The sequence below is a fragment of the Crocodylus porosus genome, unplaced genomic scaffold (assembly GCF_001723895.1).
Source record: "Crocodylus porosus isolate Cpor-Errol unplaced genomic scaffold, CroPor_comp1, whole genome shotgun sequence".
Classification (NCBI taxonomy): domain Eukaryota; kingdom Metazoa; phylum Chordata; order Crocodylia; family Crocodylidae; genus Crocodylus; species Crocodylus porosus.
This window is the reverse complement of record NW_017728909.1, coordinates 30,240,188-30,262,422: the sequence shown is the minus strand read 5'-3', so window position 1 is coordinate 30,262,422 and position 22,235 is coordinate 30,240,188. Positions and strand designations below refer to the sequence as shown.

Sequence of the window (22,235 nt, the reverse complement as noted above, 5' to 3'; positions counted from 1 at the left end):
GCTTTTTACTGCATTAGCTTCTTAACCCCTCTAGGAGCTTTGTGGAAGTTTAATTAGTCAGTTTTAAAAAGGCACAAGAATTTTTGCGCTTCAAGAACTCAATAGTGCCAACACTTCTCCTCAGTCTAGAACTTCAAAATTTCTAGCCTGAAAAAAGGCTGCTCAATTAAGAAGAAAGTAAAGTGAGGATTGCTGCTACTGTAAGGCATTGTTTCTGGATGACAAACTGATCTGAGCTTTTTCTAGATGTGTAAACCAACTGTTCTTAAATATCCACACATACATTAGAATGCACAGATTCTACTTTTTTTTGTTTTTACTGCCACACACACACACACACACACACACACACACACACACACACAGACACACACATACACACACACACAAAATATATTAAGAAGAGCTTGCTTCTGCAAAAAAAAAAAAGTCAGTGACAACTACATACATCAGGGCATGGTATTCCACCAGTTATTAAGCTTCCCATAAAGCTGCCCATTGCTGGAACAATTTTTGCTCCATGCTATTACAAGAAAAGGGAAAATCCTTTCTGCAGTAACAAGACGAGACTTATATATGAAATATTCTAACTTTGGTCCACTTCTCTGGTTTCCTAAGGGCAGCAGTATTGGAAAGCTGACCACTGATGGTGCAAAACTCAATGCAAAAGTTAACAAAATAATTTGGTATTTCATTCCTAAAAATGCATGGTCCAGTCATTAGTTTTCAGCATCCACTTTTTCATCTGATGTGTCCACTATTTGTTGAGTTTTTAAATCTTCAGCTTGGTCATGATCGTCTGTATTTGTTTCCATCTCACCTACTTGACCAGGTCCACTTTCCTCCAGGTCCCTCTGATTCAAGTTTTCAGTCTCTATTTGTTCTGGATCGGCTTCCTCTACAAGTTCTGCCTGTACCTCCTGCATTTTTATCTGATTTACATGTTCAACATGAAGCTCCTCTACATGTACTTCAGCACCGTGGTCAGTCTGAATATGTTCCACTTCTAAGTAACTGATCTGTACCTGCTCTTGTAGGTCATCCATGTGTGTACCTTTTACCCGATTGTCCTGTATAAGATCAGGATGCACCTGTTCCACAGTTACTTGTGCAGGGTCCACTTGTACCTGAATTACGGGTAGCACATGAACTTGCTCTACTTGTTCTATAATAGTCATTGAAGTCACTGGTTCAGTTTCCACAGCTTCCACTGGGAGAATCTCCTCAGCCACTATTCGCTCTGAAATGTCATGAATGTCTTTGAGATGACGTCTCAGTTCACTGCCTTGCATAAACCACAAATCACAGAAGGTACAATGGTTGGGTTTTTCCCCTGTGTGTATTACCAAGTGATCTTTAAATTGATCCCAGCTGTTAAACACACTGTTACATACCTGAAATAACAGATGCAATATGTTAAGCAATGCTAATAAAAAACTGACAAAGAAAAGTACATTGCATATTCTGGATCAGAGGTTAGATTATTAGGCTGTAATTTCTTTTTAGAAGGATTTTAAAAAGTTATGGATTAATACAAATCTGGCAAGAGAAATCTGGAATTATTACAAGTAGATTATTTCAGAAGTTGAATATGCCACTTAAATTCTGGCCTGTGCCTACCATGAAGATAGTGATATACCCTTGGCACTTATACATTGGTTCTTCATTTTTTATGAAAATGAAGAATATTTTAAATGTGCAATTCATATATTGTATTCCACTTTGCTCCTGAGGAAAATCAGATCAGAGAGCTCTGGCCATCCCTTTTCCTCTATCAGTGCAAAAGTTACACAGTAAAGTTGCCAAACTACTGAAGAAAGCATTATGCCTTTTTCCTAAAATTAAGATAAGGTTCTGGTGGCACTGCCAATTTGAAGCTTGCCCAACATTTGCCACCAAACCATAAAAAACAACAAATGAATGCCCATACTTTTAGCTCCTTACAACTTTGGCAGATTTGACAGTTTAGACTTTAATTCCTCATGCCAGGTGTCTTTTTTTTTTGTAAATTTCAGTTAGAGTAGTTCAGCCATTTCTAAGAACAGACCTCGAGAAAAAAAAATACATTGTTATGTTGGCTATATTAAAAAAAAAAAAAATAAAAAAAAAAAATGTGATGACCTTTTCCTTGTATTCCCATGCTTTTGAACAGAGACTGGACGTTTGGAAGGTGGTAGCAGTTGTGAGAAGTGCCTGTGAAAAAACATCTCCATCTGGCTAAGTTACAAAGCCACTGTTGTTTTCAAATGCTCAGTAAAGCCTTTGATTTTAAATGTGAAAATCTTGAAAGATTCCATCCACCTCAAGAGCAATTAAGCCTCTCACAGCTCCTAGTGCTATTTAGGCTGCGTATACACCATCTCTACATTACAAATGACCATATTTTACTCCTTCAACTGGTACTGGCTGGGCAAGGAGACTGACATTGGGCTGAGAATCCTGTGGAGAGGACAAGGAGGGAGCGAGCAAGGACTAGGAATAAGGCATGGAGCCAAGAATGCAGAATACACAGGACTGAGACAGTGACAGGCTGGAGAGTATGGGGGAAAAACCAGTCAGGCTTGAGGAAAAGAACAGGCAGAAAAGAGAGTAACAGTCTTTTGTCCACGACAGAACACTGCTTTAGGGCTGAGGAGAACCAAGATTCCCACTTTAGTGCTCTTGAGCCACTAGTGGTGAGCATCCTCAGACTCTCCACCTGCCTCTTCTTATTACATACCTGGCATTCATACAGTTTCTTTCTTCCCTTTTTAGCTCCAGCTCCAGACTGACAGGCGGTCAAGTGACATTTGAGTGTGCTATTTCTAGCAAAACGTTCATGACAGTTTGGACATTCAAACGGTTTTTCACCTATTGAGAAAGAAGCAGGAATTTATAGACATATAGAAAGAATAAATTGTTTTAGCTTTTTATTATATAAAATTACGGGATCATAGGAAAGTAGGGCTGGAAGGGACCTCACAAGGTTATCTAGTCCAGCACCCTGCTCAAGGCAGGAGCATCCCTGACTAAACCACTGAAAGCATGCGTCTGTCCAAACTGCTCTTTAAAGATTTCCAGGGATGAAGACTCCAGTTTCTCTAGGTAGCCTGTTCCCGTGCTTGGCCACCCTCAGACTCAGGCAGTTCTTCCCACTATCCGATATAGTAATATAATATACATGTATATTACTGGCAGTTTAAGGATTTGGAAATAATCTTTTGAATGTGTAAGAGAAAGTAAGATTATACTAATAAAAGGGTTGTTTAATTTAATTTAAACCAAAAGAAGCAAAGGAAGCAGTGGCTGCTGATATTCACACCAACTATAGGCTATGGGGGAAAAATGATGCAATTGCTAGCTAGCTGTTTTTAATGGAATCATTACTTGCATGTGGAAGTTATATAACTTCATAAGGAACCCTTTTTTGGTAAGGCTTTGGTTTCATCCAAACAGTATTATAACTTGTTAAAATGAAAAACTAAAGCAAGGACTGAAACTGAAAAATTGCAAACAGCTTTGCATTACTTATGTCCACTTCAATGAAGTGTGTGTTTGTTATTCAACAGAAACTGTGAAAGTCACATTTGTTTCAGAGTTAACAGAAATCAGTAATAATTCTCCTAAAATTGGTAAAACTCTTCCAGGACAAAGCGACTTAATATTTTATTAAGTTTGGTAACTTCATTTCAAATCACATACACCAGACTTAACAGAGCAACAAGTCGACAAAATGCTTCACAAAAAACCTTCCACAGTATGACAAATTCAAAAAGCACCTGTTATTTACCATAAAAAGGAGAAAAGTAAGAGCTAGAATACAGTTAAGTAAAAACAGCCATTCAGTGATAAAAATAGGCACTACTATTTACTTCTTTCATCTTACAAAAATAAAGTTACCTGCAACAAAATTAAAGAGTATAATTGCAAGTGAAAACAAGGATATATTTTCTGACACTCAATTAATAATTTACCCATGAAACCCACTGACAGTGCAATATAATTGAATCAGGTTATTTACAAAGGATGAGATATTTATATGAATCACAACATCTACAGTTATGATGGCTAAGACTGAAATGGATGCCCCAAAACACTGATAGCTTTTTTAAGCACTCAGCTGAGACTGGAAACAAATTTTATTTCTGCTTCTGAAGAAAAAAAATATTTTCTTAAGTGCTTGAATGTCTAAAACTGACACGTAAAAATCATCAACTGTCTTTAAATGTTTGAGTGGATGGACTTCTGAAATAATAAGATCAATATATAAACCAGGGCTGTCCAACTGCAGTGTGTATGCTGGACAATGCACACACCATAAGCTGTGGGGGTGGGCCTCCAGGAGTTCCCCCTCCTCGGCTGCTCGCTGACCAGGTAGCACTGATGGTGCACAGCCCCTCCCAGATCCTCCCCCACAACATGGCAGTGGAATAGGAGGCTTAAGGAACTTGTGGACTCCCAGTTGGACAGCCTTGATATAAACCAAATCCCAGGATCCACTGACAGGACAGTCACACAAGGATGCTGCTGGGAATGAAAGAGCTGGATGCATGAGAGGAAGAAAAAAAAATAAATAAATAAAAAATCACCCATACAGGAAGATAGGAAATTCTCAGTATCCTCTAGGTTGTTCTGACAGTGGATGCCAGGATATTAAACCAAGCAAAAGCAAAGCAGTTAACTCCAGAACCAGTTAACTCCTGACAGCTAGATACCACAAGCCCTGTTAGTCAACAATTCTGGGCTTCATTGGAGCAATGTAGAGAACATACAAAGGGAAAGCTCTAGGCACCACAGATCAGTATCCACACTTTAGCTTCATCCTGATTCCACCGGGCTCCTCATTTATAAGAGAGCACAAAACAAACTGCCACTCAATAAATGGGCACACATACTATCTTTTAGCTGAAATCCTTGAATGCAGGATAAAAATCAATGATTAAAAAAACAAACAAACCCCAAACTCCAAAAAACAAAAAAACCAACCCCAGATTTTTTATTTAAATTGGATTTTTTTTATTTAATTGTATTTTTATTTTTGTTAAGATACTTCTTTAAAAAAAAAAACTATATATAAAGATAGTCTTAATTTAAGCTATATTAAAGCTCAAAGATATCATTCTAGAATAGGGATTATAACTTCTAATTATATACTTTTTGAGACCACATATTCATGTAGCCTTTTTAGAAAAATTTTATAAATAGGTCACAATAGGCCATAGACTATATTAGGGGCCCAATCTTATGGGGTTCCCAGAGGCTGCTCTATAGATTGGTAAAGATTAAAGAAAACCATTCTACCCAATAGGACTCTGTGCTTAGTCTTGAAGAATCTATTAATCATCTCTGCGATGCTCAGTTTCAGTTCTCAAACCGTAGATTTGTCTCTCGAGAGATAGCATCCTTGTTAACAGCAGTGTATGAAGATGAGATATAACAGACCTGATTACCTACCCATCAGCTCTATTGTCTCCCCGCAAGTTTGTGTACATGGAGTCAAGCCCTTAACCTCCTGAAACTCTGCACTTTTAGAGAAAGGTAAATGAATAGAGGATTGTTGGAGGTGGAGTAGATCTGGGCAAGGAGAAGGTGTCAAGATAAATGCAAGGAGGGAGGGACAGTAGGAACAAAAAGAAACATTTTGAGCAGAGGATTCCAGAACTTTGAGTACAGCCTCTCCACTAATTTGAGATCTAGTGAGGAAATGGTATGGCAGAGGGGAAAACCTATCATGGCAGCAGGCTTGCCAGGCCATAAGAGAGAGAAAAAATCAAAGATGAGAAGAAATCTAGAATAAAGTGAAGGAAGTCTGAAAATAACAACATATGACTGCAATGGTCATTTGATGTCCTCCTAATATAGCATGGCAAAGATATCCTCCAAATATCTGTGATTAATCTAGTGAATAGGAGATAGTTCACCTCCCAATGGCTTCACAAGTATCTGCTTCAATTAGCTTTGGTAAATAACATAACCAAGTCATATTGCTATGCACGCTTGCAAACTTGATTTACAAGATAAACCCAGAGATTTTGAATAAGAACTCAAAGTGTAAAAAAAATTCTGACTTGGTGTCGTTTTTTAAACTGCAGCAAGTTTTAGCATAGGTACTCCATAATTATACTTTTAAGCAATGTTTTTGTACCTACTTATATATAGTACAAACTATGCTCAGTTGGTTTGTTTCAAGGGCCAAATCAGTTCCAAATTCTACTGGGCAAAACCCAATAGTCAAGCTCCAAGTTTTGACTGAGTAGAACTCAATCATTCAAGTCTGTATGGCTCTACCAACAGCCAAGTATCCTCCTTCCCAGACTCATCAGCCTGGGGCTTCAGGAACTCCCTAACTCTGTAGCAGACATCCTACATGCAAGTCCAGGGCCCAGAAAACCTGGGATTCAGATACCCGCAACCTCAGTTGCTCTTAGCCAAAAGGCCAGGGAGCAAGTCAGAAGGAAAGCAAAAAGGCCATTACCACAAAATTGTGTAGTCAAGTCTCTTGTATTTGAGGAAACTCACAGGGATCAGCAGGCCAGAAGTGCCAGGGTCAAGCCCCGGGGAAAGCCACATTTTTAGCCCTCAAGAGACCTGGTGATCATAGTATTTCCTCTGCATAATATTAATCAAAAGCCAAAAAGCTTATAATTTACCACATGGTTCATTGGGCTGGGCCCCAACAGTCAACAGCATTTCAGGCCGTGGTGACCCCATGGCTCAGAACTACTCAGTATGTGTATGTATTCAGATACCCCCTAACAAAAGATCCATGTGCTAATTAGCCCCAACTCATGACTGGAACAAGGGGTTCTTGGCATAAGGGCCCCATTTGATGATGTTTGCCAGACATTTAAGGCTGATGAAGAAATAGGAATCATTGGTAGTGGGAAAGAAAGGCACAGCTCATCTGTGGGAATGGAGAAAAACACAATGCAGTCAATGTAGTGGCTCATTAGGACTTACAAAGGAATTAATTATGAAAGGGACTGCACTTAATGGGCACTACCATGCCTTATTCAAAGATACCATAAATCCTTTTGTCTCTGATCAAGAGCGCTTGCAAATAAATAGCAGCCTCTTGTGGGCCAAGATCACTTTGAATTGCACTGTGTCCTTAAGGGTAGAGACCTGTCCAATGCACTGTGGGTAGACCCCCCCCCAAGAATCTCTTATAGTCTCCCAATGGGAGGATCTTGGCTAAACATTATATTTTTATGGAGAAGAGAGATTTCTCCCTAGCTTCCTCCTTTGGCCTTTTAGCTAAGGGCAAGTGAGACTTGGGAGCCTCTGAACTCCAAGGCCTCTAGACATGGGGCCTGCACATAGGGTTTGGGAGTATCTGAAGCCTCAGGCTGAAGTCTGGGAGGGAGGATACTTGCCAGTGGGAGTGTCACGCACAGACTTGAACGATTGAGTTCTGCTCAGTTGAAAGAATTTGGAACTAATTTGGCTAATTTGGCCTGACAAACAAAATTACTACCCCCCGCCCCCCCCCCCCAAAAAAACCAAACCAAAACACCCCAAAAGCAAATAAACCTGGCAGTTTTAAAAATACTACGATCACTTGGATGGTTTTGCTAGGTTGAAGCCTGTTTCTTGCACTCTGGGCATGCTGACCCCTGTGAGTTTCCCCAAACAGAGGAGACTCAACCACATAATTTTGTGGTAATTGGGGACTGCTTTCTTGCTTTTCTTCTAGCTTGCTCCCTGGCCTTTTGGCTAAGAGCAAGTGAGATTCGGGGCATCTAAGCCCCAGGGTCCCTGGGCTTGCACGTAGGATATCTGCTACAGATCTGGAGAGTACCTGAAGCCCCAGACTAACAAGTCTGGGAAGGAGGATACTTGGTTAGTGGTAGAGCCACACAGACTTGAATGACTGAGCTCTGCTCAGTCGGAGTCTTAGAACTTGACTATTTGGTTTTGCCGAACAGAATTCGGAACCGATTTGGCCCTTGAAACAAAAAAGTGGTGGCTCCCATCAGTATGTTTGCCCATATGGGCCATGTATTTGATAGTCATGCTCTGTATTGACTGTACTTAATCAACTTCATAGCCAGCTTCCATTACTGAGGACATGCTGCTTTGGGCAACAGTTTAATGGCAGATAAAGTATTTAATGAGATTTCCTTGTATTGAAATGTAAGATGGGGATCTTTTTTTCACCCCATGCTGATTGGGGAAAAATAACGCATCTTATAATCAAGTAAATATGATACTTTGAGACTGATCAAATCACTAACTGCACTATATATAGTTCATATTTTCAAAATTGTATCTTACTGAAACTAACTCATGATGTGCAATCAAGATATTGTTATTTCCCCTCTAAATGTGAAGTAATGCGATAAAGAGAATGCATCTTGCCTGGTTGACATTGCCATAACTATTTTGCAAATTAGTTTTTTTGGGATTGATATACGAATCCAAAGAGAGTGCAGTTTAGTTGTACACAGCACATTCAAGAGGCTCAGACAGAAGAGAGCTGGGTGAGTCAGGAAAAGCCTTTTCATTACCAAGTTGCATGGAGGATGTACTTACTGATATTAGTGAGAATTTTGTTAATTTTCCTTGGCAGATACTGAAATCAATCTGTCACTATATCAAACATGCTGTTAGCCTGGCATTGCTAATTAACAATTCTATTAATGCCCAACATGCCAGACTTTCATTTTGCAATTCCATTTTTATACTATTTGCTACAGAGTTTGCCAAATATTAAGTGTGGTCCTAAGGGCCTACTGAGGGTCAGTGAAAGTCTCCCAGTGATATCAGACCTACCAGCAAGTTTAACTTAAAGCTTTAAGCTACTTTTTAACTATTTACTTTGTTTGTCTCTTTGAAAGCCAAATTTTGTTTTTGCCGTAATATTTATACAGTGTCAAGAAATTCAAACAGGATATGGAAAATAAGTACATCTAGAATGCCTTCAACATAGTGACACAAACTTGTTTTGTTTTGCCCTAAAATAGCCCACTGTCAAATAAACACCAGCTCTGGTGTAATCTGTTATTTTGCCAATCCAGTATAAGCTATTTTCCTTAAAGTCATCATGCACATTTTCTGTAAGGTTACTTAAACGTAGCTTGGTTATAATTAGGGTGACTGTACATCCTGGTTTGGCTGGGACAGTCCCAGATTTTGAAGGGTGGCCTTGGCTGGTTGGTGAAAATTAAAATGAGAATCCTGGCATTGCAGGGGTCTGAGGTATAGCCCAGAGAGGAGGTGAAGTGGTACGGTGCGCCAGGCAGCTCCGCCTCCCTGATAGAAGGCACCTACGCCTGTGGCTGCCAGCCTGTGCCTGCAGCAGTGCTGCTGACTTGCAGGGGAAGGTGGGGAAAGTGTCTTGGGTATCCTGGATTTCCTTATGGTCACCCTACTCATAATTAGGGACCTACCTAATTTGCAGGGACTGGCTCCCAATTTTGTGGGCAGAATGTGAACCTGGGTAGCCATTTTGTAGGCAGAGCATGGCAGCCCCCTCCCCCCTCCACTGATTGGCTGTGGCCTAGATGGCTGCTCCCCTGCCCCTCCCCCCAACTCCTTGCTGCTGACTGGCTGGGAGGGCTGTCCATCATGCAGGCCCCCCCTCCTGACTGGTGGAGAGGGGTGGGGCCACATGACAGGCAGCCCTCACAGCCAGAAGCAGGGGTGTGGAGGGAGTGGGGCAGCAGCCATCTTACCCACAGCCCTTCGAAAGGGCAGCTCCCTCTGAGAAGCCAGCATTTTCTTTTCTGTAAGTTTTGTTTTTTTTTTCCCTTGCAGATTTCACAGGCAACGCTGGATTTCTCAGAATTCGTGAAACCGCAATTTTGGTAGGTCCCTAGTCACAATGGATCACATTCCCACTTTTAAATGGGCCTGCCTAAATCCTACAATACCTCTACTCGCTAGGGCAGGTAGCAGAGGAAGTGTGGTGGAAGGGTGCAGGGGAGCAGTATATATGACTGTGCATTTGGAGGAGCAAGGCCCTTCTAAATGACAGTCACAAGATTAAGGAATTATGTAATGTCCGATACCACAAATGAGAAACTTTTTATAGTGAGATCACAAGTAATGTGGTAGAGATTCACAAGGATCTCAGCAAAAAATAGGAAAAAACAGTGGTCTAATTTTAAAAATAAAATAAAAAAATCTAGTGCTGTCAACCAATTAAACTGTTTGATCACAATTAGTTGTGCGATTAAAAAAAATTAGTCACAACTAACCACAATTTTAATCACATGGCTAAAAACTTAGTTATGCACAGGAAAACTAAGTTATGCAAAATTATGCAGGTACTTTTTATGCTTGGGAGGGGGTGTTCTACATACCCTGGCAGGACATGTGATACTGTGAGTCAGGAGTGAGGGACAGCAGCAGGGTTGGGGGGGTCTGTGGCTTGGGAGTGAGGGGTAGACATGCAGACACACAGACACACCACCCAGCAGGTAAGTGTGTGGGGGCGGGGGGAAGAGTGTGAAGGGCAGATTGAGGCCCCCCACAGTGGGGGACGGAGTGGGGCAGAGGTAGGTGAATGGGACCCTGGGGCCAGGTGGGGTTATGGGACACCACTGCAGCTCATCCACGGTGTATGTGAGTGGGGGGAGGGGCTCCCGCTGATGCATGCACCCCCAGGTTTGTATGTGGGGTGGAGATAGGTTGCTGCTGTGTGCTGGGCTCTGTGCCCTGCTGCCGTTGCCCTAGGAACCGTGCAACACCAGGCTGTGCCTCCTGCCAGCAGGCAGGGGATGTGGCACAGCCAGTGCATGGCACTCAGGACAAACGCAGTGGGGCAAAGAGCCCAGCTTGCAGCAGCAGTCCACCTCTGCCCTGTGCACAAATCTGAGGGGCACATGCGCCTCATGTCTTCCCAGGGGATGCGCGCAGAAGTCTTTAGAAGTCTTGTTTTTTGACAAATGTCTAATGATATTGGAGATTTCCATGAATAAATGTTATTCATTAAGATTTGCATTCACTACTAGGTAAAAATCAGATTTAGAGTTTGTAATAACAGGAAGCATTTTTCAGGCATATGGTCCCCCCCACCCCGCCACAAAAGAAAATCAAATCAAAACCAAAGGAATAGGAACATGCCTGAAATACAGAAATGTTTTTACCTGTGTGTTTCCGCAGGTGTTCTTTAAAGTGTCCAAAGTGGTCAAACTGTTTATCACAGTACTGGCATACATGTATTTTTTTGCCAGGTTTTGGCTTCTTGCTGGCACCACCTTCATCAAGGTGGTAACAGGTGAGGTGCTGTTTCAATGCACTCTCTCGTAGGTACCTTTTATTGCATATGTCACACTTGTAACTCTCAGTGGAGTGAGTTTTCATGTGTTCCTTAAAATGGTAAAACAATTTAAATGAACGGTTACATTTCTCACAGTGGAATAAATCGTTCACGTGAGACAGCTGAAGTTCCACAATTTCAATACCTTCTACCTGTTTGCATGTGGGATCAGTTGCAGTGTCACCTTCTTCTTGGATGTGGCATTCTCTCCCCCCTTGGCGATACTTGCTGGTGATATCTGCCAGAAGAGCCAAAGCAGACTCATCTGACGTATCTGTAGTCTGTATATATTTTATAGACTGCTCTGCTGATGCCACTTCCTCAAGTGTTTCAATGCTGTCATCTTCCACTTCAATTGTCCCTTCAGCAATCTCCACCTCAATTTCAACAGGCTCTGATTCTGCTGATGGCAACGTTTCTGTGATAACATTGGAGGTTTCAGCTATCTTCCTCTTTTTGGTTTTATTTTTACCTTGTGTTTGATTGGAGTCTAGTGGTGATGAATTTTCTTTGTTCCTGTAACGTGGGTGTATGTAAACAGTCAATATCTAAACCCAATAACAATTTTTTGCAACGTACTGAATGTACACTAACTTATTCAAGCAGTATTAAAAAAGGTATTCAGAAGCACCACACAATATTAATTACATTCTATTTAAGAAATTAATTAGCATAGTTCAGGGGTTGGCAGAGTGCCAAAACCACCTGCAACCTCAACTTGTAAGATGTTGGTGTGCCAGGGGTGGACAGCAGGGTAGCTGTGAGGGGCCTGATCCTTGTTGTGGCAGTGCAGCCCCAGCTCCTTCCCTGTCACACACTCCGAGGCACACATGCCAAGCAACATGCCTTTGCGTGCCATGCTTTGGTACCTGTGCCAGGGGTTGCTTACCCCTGATCTAGTTCCTGCTGCTGAATGTCAGGGTTAATGGACCAAGTCTGACAGAATGTCTGGAACACCACTTCTACTTGAAGCTGCCAAGGCATTTTAAACAACTCTACCCAAGATAGACTGAAGGCATGATCTAGTATCAGGCCCCCAAAAGAATGAAGGAGTTGCCATCAGGCTAATTAGTTTCTCACTGGGCTAAACAAACACTCAGGATCCCTGTAAAACATTGCACTTGATGCTTGTGGGGAGGGAACAAGGATGGCTGGGAGGGGAAAAACAAAACAAACAACACCTTTGGCTTGTGTGGCCCAGAGAGGGATCCAAGTTCCCCTGATCACCCTCTGCCTTCCAGGGCCTTTGCTTGTGCTGTACTCTGGGTGATCATAATGCCTGCAGTTCTGCATTGAGATGACGACTTATAATCAAATGTCATGCTCCAAGTCTCCTGCCAGTTGCCTCTATCCTTTTCACACTGCTGATACGTTACTTGGCTTTTGGAACTTTTTTCATTTTTCTTCGGAAGAAACAGAGACTGCAGCTAGAGAGATGGTCTCCTGTGATCTTCAAGGGCACAAAGAAAGTTGCTCATATGCCCAGGATAACATCAAGAGTCAGCTTTAGCACTGGAAATATATTTCACCCTGGTTAGACTGAAAGACATATGGAACTGTACTTTTCTTTATGTGCAGCATGGAACATTATCTCTTCTTGATTCCCTGCATTATAGAGAACTCTAGCCTTGGTGGCATCTTGGAACTCTCCTATTTTCTACCTGTAGTATGCACTTTGAGTCCTCAAAAAACATTTAGCAAAAATATAGTCCTAGTTCTTGACATGAGATACCTGCTTAGAACTTAATGGTCTGTCATACACAGGAGGTCAGAGTTGACGGTCTAGAGGTCCCCACTGGTTTTAAGTACATTCAAGCAAGGAAGCAGTCACCGATCTTGTTTGGACTGCAACCTCACTTCAGTGTTCTTTGACTCATCCACATTCCAGCAACTTTCAATCTAAGCCCATCCTGAGTGACCAAATGTCTGCAGGGTTTATAACCCAACTTAATTTTGGAATTTCTGCACTGTGGGATTATGCTGCATCAAATCACCTACAAACAGATGTAGCTGAAGATGTCTAGAATCAACATGTAGACAGCTTTCATAGTAGAAATCATCATCTATTTTTTTCCTTTCCTGCCAAGTGTTCTCCTATTCCTCTACCCCTCAGAACACTCAAGTTCTCTCATATGCACCACAGCCATTTTTTCTGATTGGAAAGACTGGTTGACCCAAAAACGAGATGTGCGCAAAGATGTTCCTTAACCAGAGTTTGATGCCAAATGATGACGAAAAGAAAAACCTTGCTGCACCTCTAGTTCCTGACAGCCCAGGTTACAAACAAGAAACCAAGATAAGGAACAGAATCCAGCTCTTAAATTTGGCCTTTAGACTGCTTTTTGTACATAAAAGTATTAAAGACATTAGTCACTTTTATGGATCCATGATTGACAAGAGTTCTCTAGCCAAGAAGCTCTCACTGTGAATCATGTGCCTTCTATTTGAAAGTAGGGACTGTTAGCCCATAGTTACATTATTTTTGCTTCAATACTTCATATTAGAGATGGATAAACTAGGACAGAGATTAAGTAGACAGTCAAGCAAAAATTTAGCCAAAGCTTATTTTTTCTAACAAATAAAGCACTTCAAAAATCTAACACCAAGGAAAATATTGCTAAAAATAATACGTTTGTGTTTTTTTTAAAGCAAACATTTATAATTTCCTTGCAACTCAAATATTGCAGCATTACAACTAGTACATGAGATTTTGAATAAAGTGTGTTCTCCATCTTCCAAGTCAATGGAACTGTAAGTTGTGAACTGCAAATAGTGATGCTGGATTTATGTTTTTAGTGAAGATACAACAGCAATAGAGGTTTCTAAATCTAGACTGTTACATGTGGCTGTCTGTTTTTATCTAGGAACAAAACTGGCCAAAGTTGGTTCTTACTCCTGCTGTTAGCATTACATTGCACTCCCTTCCTACATCAGGAAAATTACAAATTACATGTTAAACTCTACTGCCAATCTGAAGAACAAATTAAATATTGATGCTGAAAACATAACTCCTAATCTGTAGCATCACTGGGCATGTCCCCACAAGCGTGAATGTGCATTTCCCCAGGGACAACCATCAGTGGCACATATTTGTGCTGCTGCTAGTTTGTTCTCAGGCGCACCACATGCGCGCTGGCGCACACAGCAAATTGCCCCAGGTTGGGTGAGGGCGGGGGCTGGGGCCAGCACCTGAGCTGGCATCAGCAGACTCATCTGGGGTTCTGGGGGCCTCCCAGGGCTGCAGCAGCAACAGCAGCAATCCAGGCATACAGAGCCTGGCAGGCAGCTGAAGCTTGGCTCTGGCTGGCCAGGCTCTGGGCTCAGGCAACAGGCTGCAGCCATGTTCATATTTTAGATACCATTTGCGCTGCAAACATGCAGCATGGCAAACAATCGTGAACACCATGTGCACACAGCACCTCAAAAGGCTTCAAGGAGCTGTAAACTGCACGTTCCTGCTTGCGGGGATATGGCCACTAAGTTTTTCTTTTAAATACCTACTTAGAAACAAGCATTAGGGGCATTTATACACATACCTTTTTGTCCTGTGATGTGCCAGAGATCCGCCACTTTGGAGCAGAGTTGATAACAACTGAGTCTGCTCCACATGCGAGCTGATGCAAACTGCTGTGCCACATGCAGTTGTATAAGCAGCAAAATGTGCATCAGCGTGCAGAAAATGGCGGTGGTTCACTTTTGAACTAAAACACCTTTTCTGTGTTTTAGTTCAGAAGTGCACCACTGCCATTTTCTCAGCACTGATGCGCATTTTGTTACTGATATAACTGCAAGCGATGCAGCACCAGTGCTTTTCAGAGTGCTCAGTGCTTGCATGTGTAAAAATGCCCTAGGAGAAGAATGTAGTCAATAACTTCTCCACACTGCTGAATGTTAAATAACTTGTTATCTGGTGAAGAGGCCACTGTGGAGAGATGGAAAGGAAGAAACAGCTTTCCCTCATCTTTCTTCTAGTGCCTGCAGACACTCGCCTGCATGAGTGCCTGAATGGAAAAATGGGATATGATTGTTGGGTTTAGAAGCAACATTATTTCCCCATCATAGGAAGCAGAGTAGGAAGTGTGGAATAACTAGGGGCCTGGACACACCACATATTACCATCTGGGTAATTTACCTCAGGTTTGTACTGAAGTTACACCAGCATTTAGAGTACACAGACAAGCAGCTTTTGTCAATGTAGCACAGTCAGTGGGAGTGGCAGGGGTGCTGGTAACAGCCTGTCTGCACTGTGCAAATGGCTACCATAGTTTGCTGCATATGCATAACCTCTATGCTAGTGTAACTTATACTGACATAGTTCTAACTTTGAATTTTTGCAAGTAATTCTATGCTAGATTGGAGAAAGTACAGTTTAGGAGTCTATACTTTTACACTGGTGGAAAGATCAAATAAAGATCAGTGTGTCACCTGTTCAACCTAAAAGAGCACGAAGAAAAAAAAGGATCTCCAGAGAGCACGGAAGAGGAAAAAGCTCTCCAGGGTTGCATTCTTTTTTCCACAGGTGTTCAGGTTCAGCAGGACTTATAAACCATGTTCCAGACACCAAATACCAACTCACAAAGTTTGGAGCTCAGTTTTACCCTTTCTTTTCCTCTTCCCTCCCCACAGGAGAAGGCTTAAAGGCCTCATACTAGACTTTGAAAGGACACTACAGAAATTCTTAAAGAAAAAAACAGCACAATACAGCTGGCTGCCAGCTTCAGCCACAAATCTTCCTCAGCTATTACACATCTGATAACACTGAAGTATAAGTAAACTATAAGCTTACCTAAGTTCAAGTGCTTTAATGGCTTCTAACATCTGTAGATACTCAGCTGCTTTCCAAACATCATTTGCTTCTTCTTCACCCTGAACCATGAGTTTTGCTGTGTAGGTGAACTCAATTAAGTGACGAAATGCCATGTTGCTTACACCTGTTTACAAGCAAAACATCAAGTTGCATTTACAATTTACTCAGATATTAACTTTTATGTGACAGATGTAAGAGTTTTGTTGCTTACCAATCTTTTTCTGTCATCTAGATTTTTGTCCTGTTGATGGCTCCTGCAAGCTACCTTCTTGAAATGTTTGCAAAGGCTTCACAAAGTCGACTACTGGACACACTGGAACTTGGATAAAAGCTCACTCACTAGATTCCCTCTAATATAGGTACTATGCACCCCATAATATAAAGTTATGATACAATTAACTTCATGTCTGAAAAATGTGACATCAGGAAAGTAATCACCCCTTCGCCTGAATTAGCTATGTACAGAAGTTTGTAGGGAGTGAATCTCCACTAGACCACTATTGCCATTAGGGGAGGAGGGGAGCAGGGGGAAAGGGAGGGAAAAAAAATCAGCCTCTGCTCAAAACAAGTTCTTAAAACTTTGTATTTGAAAGAAATCTTTTGTTGACAGTTGGTGCCTGAGAACAAGAATAAAGCAAGGTGGTTAGTACCACCAATACCTATGCATCAATAGGTGTCATTAATGTTATAGTTAGTTCTTGTTTGGACACAGAACTACGCACATTTGGATTTGTATAAAACAGATTACCTTCAATCTCTACTAAAGGTTCCTGAGTGAAGTCTTGGAAGAATTTATAGAAGAACTGGCTGCAGGCTGCAAGAACAGCTTTATGGGCTTTGAAATGATGGCCTAGAAAGAGAAAATTGAAAATAAAATGTTTTAAGCCAACATATGATCATTCATAGTACAGCTGATGCAATGGATTCAGGCAGGGACAAAAATGAAATCAGCATCCAAGTCTATCATAGGAAGGTGCACTCTGGGTGCCACCTTGTGGCATAAATTGGATCTCCACTGACATACACAGCTTCAGCAAATTAAATGATGTAATACAGTAGGAGGACCAAGTTATTGCAGCAAGAGTTGATCCCTCCTGGGGTATCTTGGAAGCAGATACAAGAATAACCTTCAGAAGATTTTCCATAGCTGCTGGACTCAACTCTCAGCCCTTCCTAGCTTAACCTCTCCAATCCAGTACTCAGCCCTTCCTAGCTCTCTCTACAGACTCAGTGCTTTCTCCTCAAGCATAGTTTCTGTGAGAATTTCCCCAATTCTCCTCTTCAACTGAGCTCCTACCAGCCTTTGTAAAGAGCAGGGAAACAACTAACTCAAGACTGAGTAGGGATGTGCCCCTTTAGGCAATGTTTCATCCTTGTCCCAGCATGAACAACTGACACTAAAATCCATATATCTGATAGGAGTGTTTGTTACTAATATTGTTGTTTGTACAAAAATGTGGTATAACTCAACTACTGTCAACTACTGTTTATTTTCCAATGGGACAGAAGAAAATGGAGAATACAAGAAATTAATACATTCCTCCTTATGCCTCCAGAGTACACGAAAAATGTAGAGGCAAATTCATCAGCCTTATTTTAATTCTACATTTAAATACTAGGCGGATATACAGAAGACTGTGTGTAGCCATATTTCAGTAATTCTCTAAAAGCAGTGCTCCTGCTTTGAAGTTAGCCACATGGCACAGAAACTCATACTCCTGTTCCAATGCAGATATGATTATTGGTTGAAATTAAAAAGAAAAAGTTAATATAACATAGCATGTAAACCATAGTACAAAAGAATGCAAAACGCAAGCCATCTGGGAACTATTTTATTATCAACAGATATCTAGCTACTTGTCTGGAGAAGTGGCTCTATCACCACATCAGTACTCTTTTATTATAAATGCTTCATTCCCATAAGCCCCAAGCATATCCAGCATCCCTCAGCTCCATTTTTTCCACACATTGCAATGAAGATAAGGTTTCAGTCACTGAAGTATGCAGATATAAATTAAGAGAAAGCAGAACACATGAAGATTCTGGGACTGCTTTGTCATTCTCCTTCAAAACTGAAGAATGTTTCCTCTTTAGTTGAAATATGGGTAGCAGAAGCATCTTTGTATTCTTGGGGGATTGACTGTTCTTCTCATGACATATCAACTGAAAAAATCTGGGAGATGCTGGATTATGTAGCTCTGCTAGCCAAACTATTTACTAATAGAAGGAGGCCAGAATCCTAACCATATGACTAGAACATCATAGCTGTGCCTTCATGCTAAGTATAGGCAAAAAAACCTTAAGTATTTACAATTCGATTGTGCCATCTTAGATTCATAAACATTTCCATCCAAGTTGTTTGAGAAAAGTTCACCTCCTTAACATGTTGGCTGCAGGGTACGCATAACTCAAACACAAGAAGGAAATCAGAACTACTGTCCTGTAGACTTACAATTTGGGAGGCAAAATTATGCTCCTTCCATTACAAAGACATTTACCTACTTTTCTAAAGACTGCACTAGCTTTAGTGAGTTGGTTGGAAACATTAATGTGAACTTTGCTTTAGAGATTGCTATCCAAGTAGGTGACTTAAATTGTCATGTGAAGTAAATGCCGTTCACTGGTGGTATGTACAGCTTATTAGAAGCAGACTGGTACATCATTTCTCTATTTTCTTTTTTTAAGGTTAACAATGAAGCATTACGTTACATGGATTGCTAGCTTCCAGAGAATGGGTAACCAAAAATCAACAGCCAACAGAAGCTCATGAACACATTTCCCAAATACATTTGTCCTTGCTCACAGCTGTTTGGGGTTAATCAGTTTTTCCATCAAATCTAAATATAATCCAAATACTTTTATTAAGATCACAAAAGCAACCATTGGCCCAAAATGCTAGACAGTGGGAGTGCACAGACTCATCCTTGTTATACACTATTAATTACTGGAAGTGAATGAAAGATACCCTTATCTTCCATCACTCTCACCTTCACCCCATTATGAAACTGTCTAATCACTACAGTGATTTTTCTCAAGCCAGTCACTCTTAGAAGCTTCTATGGGGGTTTTTTCTGCAGGTGTGAAGTTCTTTTGACCTCTACTGTGTCTCTGCTTATTTTTTAATGTTCCTGCTCACTATGTTTCTTTTGTATTTGCTGTGCAGCAAAGATCATATCTGCTGTTCCTCTCCTTTTCTGGAACTGCACTGACTGTCGGGCTAAAGTTTCTCAACTATGTGACAAATAAATGTTTCAGCATGAGTCTCATGAGGAACATGCCATCAGCCACTAATAAGAAAACTTCCTTCCATATAAATATGGATAAAAGAAGCATCTTTGTATTCTTGAGAAATAGTTTTCTTATGCCACATCAACTGAAAGAACTCGTTTGAGAGATGCTGCATTATATAGGCTGTCAGCTATACAGATTTCAACCAAAACACCATCTGATTCAGGCGCCTGCCTTCTCAGTCTTTGAGATAACTTTGGTAGTGAGAATTTCCATTTGTGACTTATTGTAGTTGATCTATAGCCTCAGTGCTGCTGCTGGATTCCTTATTATACAAATTTTACTTTGTGATCCTGACAATCCTGTAGCGATTCAAATGCAAATATCTGGAATGGAGCTACACATGGCAAGTTTATTTTGGGAGCCAGAAAGGGCGCCTGGAACATTATGATTACGTTCAGCACACTTCCTTACAGAGACTATTACTCTTGCACCAAGGGGAGAGGGCAGCACCACAGCTGCACTATGGGGGCATTACCACTGTCCAAGGCACAGAACTAGGGATGCACCACTAAAGATTTTTTAGGCTGATACCAATGGCAGATTATTAACAATCATATTGGCTGATACCAATCCGATAGCCAGTATACAGCTGACAGAGCAGTGTCCAGCTGGTAAGTCTGTGGGGGAAGCGATATGGGGAAGCAGATCAAGGCCCCCATGGTGAGGGAAGGAATGGGGCTGGTGTAGGTGCTGCCCTGCTGGGGCAGGGCACAGGACGGAGCAGTGAGCAGCTTGTCCAGGGGCCACAGGAGGACAGGGAGGGGAGGCAGCTCCCCACTGCTGTGTGTACCCCTAGGGGAGGCGGATTAGTGCATAGAGCAAAGGTGGGCTGCCTGCTGCAGGCGTAGGGCCAGGGGTTATGCCAGCCTCTTTCCAGAGGAGACTGGGCTGGGGCTTGCACTCAGGGCAAGCAGCAGCAGTGCTTAAAGGGGTGGCTACAGTGAATTTTGGGGTGGCTGTAGTCTACTCTGTAACCCCCGATATGGACTGATATATCTGTGCATCTCTACACAGAACCTCCCTTTGCTGTTGTACACCTTGGCTGTTGTATTACTAGTGTTGCGTTTGTCAATAATACGCTGACATGTTTGATGGCCTGACTTATGACATGCACTGAAGTCACACTCAAGATAACAGTATGTCTCCTTTTGGTATGGGACAGATGGTGTATTCCAAATCTTGACAGAACTTACAAGATTGCTCACATGTGGCTGGAGAACTGTTAGACAGGGATTCATTTTAGCCTGACAACTAGAAGGAATGGAAGAAAAAATACTCAGAGTGAATACAGGTTTATCTTGCTTTATGAGTGTTCTGTAATTGCAGATTTACTCTTATGTGATGACCCTTTTTATACCGAAAATTTGTTATATGCAAGGTAAATTCACTCTTATGCGCTCAGTGTGTGGGGGAAGCCCACAGTCAGCTGCTTTGGACATTGCATTGTGAGAATGAAATGCACCAAAAGTCTCCTGTATGGATCTGTGCTCCTTGCTCGCTGTCTATGATGTTTTTCTGTAGTTGCTGTCCCCATTATGAGTGCCTTGCACTTGTATGCACTGTCTGCTGTTGATGAGCACCAAAACTATCTTGTAAAAGTGGCAGAAACGGATCTGGGGGTCAGTACAGTTGAGGTCTTGGAACCTATCCCTATTTGTTACATTGTAGAGTGGGTTCCCTTTATGCAAAGTCGAGTTCTGCAGCCTTTTCCAGGAATGCACATACGGCATAAAATGAAGGAAACTTGTACTTCACTATTAATCCTGACATAAAAGGAAGAATTGCATTACAGTGAGGGAATCCCCTCTCCCCACACTTCAAGAGGAGCAGGAAAGAGAGCTTGAGGTTGTGAAAATTGGCGGAGGGGGCAGAAGTGAATTCTTTTTACTTGGAAAGGACTGGAGAATGAATCAAGCTCCACCAGGATGCCTCTTTTAGATAGCAAATCTCTTGTGGCCTCATTTCCTATTTTCCCCTACCTATACCTACAGGTGGTAAGTGCAAGGCATTTTGCCTAGGTTGATTTAGGCAGGACTCCAGAAAATGTAAACTTTTGTTTTGCTATAAACAACAGGACCAGACTGAACACAACTGTAATTTAGTGCTCCTGATACCTATTAAACTCTTAGCACGACTCATCAGACAGTTAGTTTAAAATTTTATCATCTTTGGTATTCAGAAGTCTACTTGCAATTTACAATACTTCTTTATGAAACTGGAAGATATTGGTTCTCAAACTGGGCAAATCTTAAACTCATAGGTGACAAAAATCATAATGAAAAATTCCATTCCTTTCAGAATTATATTTGTATCAACAGGTTCCTAGAGCAATACATACCATCTACAATCAGGGTGATATCTGTAAACTGATCCTGCTCCCGTTGTTCATTGAGTCTGTCCAAAATAACTTTATAATGTTCTGGGAACTCTTGAATGTATTCCATCATCTCTTCAGCTTCCATGATGGATGGACTAGTCTAAAAAAGATTATTAGTGAATTAAGATCATTTCAAAAAGGCTGTATGAACACAAACTAATTCACATGATTGCTTTATTAGATCTAGTAAGCATTTTAAAAAGTACCAGGGAAAATAAAATGTGATTTAGAGTAAGTGCATTACAATTAAAATAGGTCATCAACCAGTATATCCAAATTTAATTAGCAGATAGACAGTATAGGCATTTGGACACATGACGAAGATAGCCCTTTTTTGCAGCTTAACTGCATCACACTTTACACCTATGGGAGTTTGTTGAGCTTTAAATGAGTTTCTTACATTGCAAACTTAACCACATCCCCATAGTTTCATAGTAGCTAGAGTCGGAAGGGACCTAGGTAGATCATCTAGTCCGACCCCCTGCCTTGGCAGGAAAGAGCACCGGGGTCAGATG

The 22,235-nt window shown here is 41.3% G+C and overlaps 1 protein-coding gene across 1 annotated transcript in view; it reads right to left on the bottom strand.

Annotated features, from left to right (window-relative positions):
- Window positions 1–376: 376 nt before the first annotated feature.
- The window catches only part of ZNF131 (zinc finger protein 131), a 36,382-nt gene continuing 14,523 nt past the window's right edge, over window positions 377–22,235 (bottom strand). Inside the window, exons 2-7 of the mRNA XM_019532013.1 lie at window positions 21,682–21,820; window positions 16,801–16,902; window positions 16,032–16,176; window positions 11,073–11,761; window positions 2,720–2,850; window positions 377–1,394 (exon numbers count right to left, since the gene is read on the bottom strand). Of these exons, the coding sequence (XP_019387558.1) occupies window positions 720–1,394; window positions 2,720–2,850; window positions 11,073–11,761; window positions 16,032–16,176; window positions 16,801–16,902; window positions 21,682–21,805 (1,866 nt within the window). The 5' untranslated portion in view covers window positions 21,806–21,820 and the 3' untranslated portion in view covers window positions 377–719. The remainder of the gene's footprint in view (window positions 1,395–2,719; window positions 2,851–11,072; window positions 11,762–16,031; window positions 16,177–16,800; window positions 16,903–21,681; window positions 21,821–22,235) is intronic.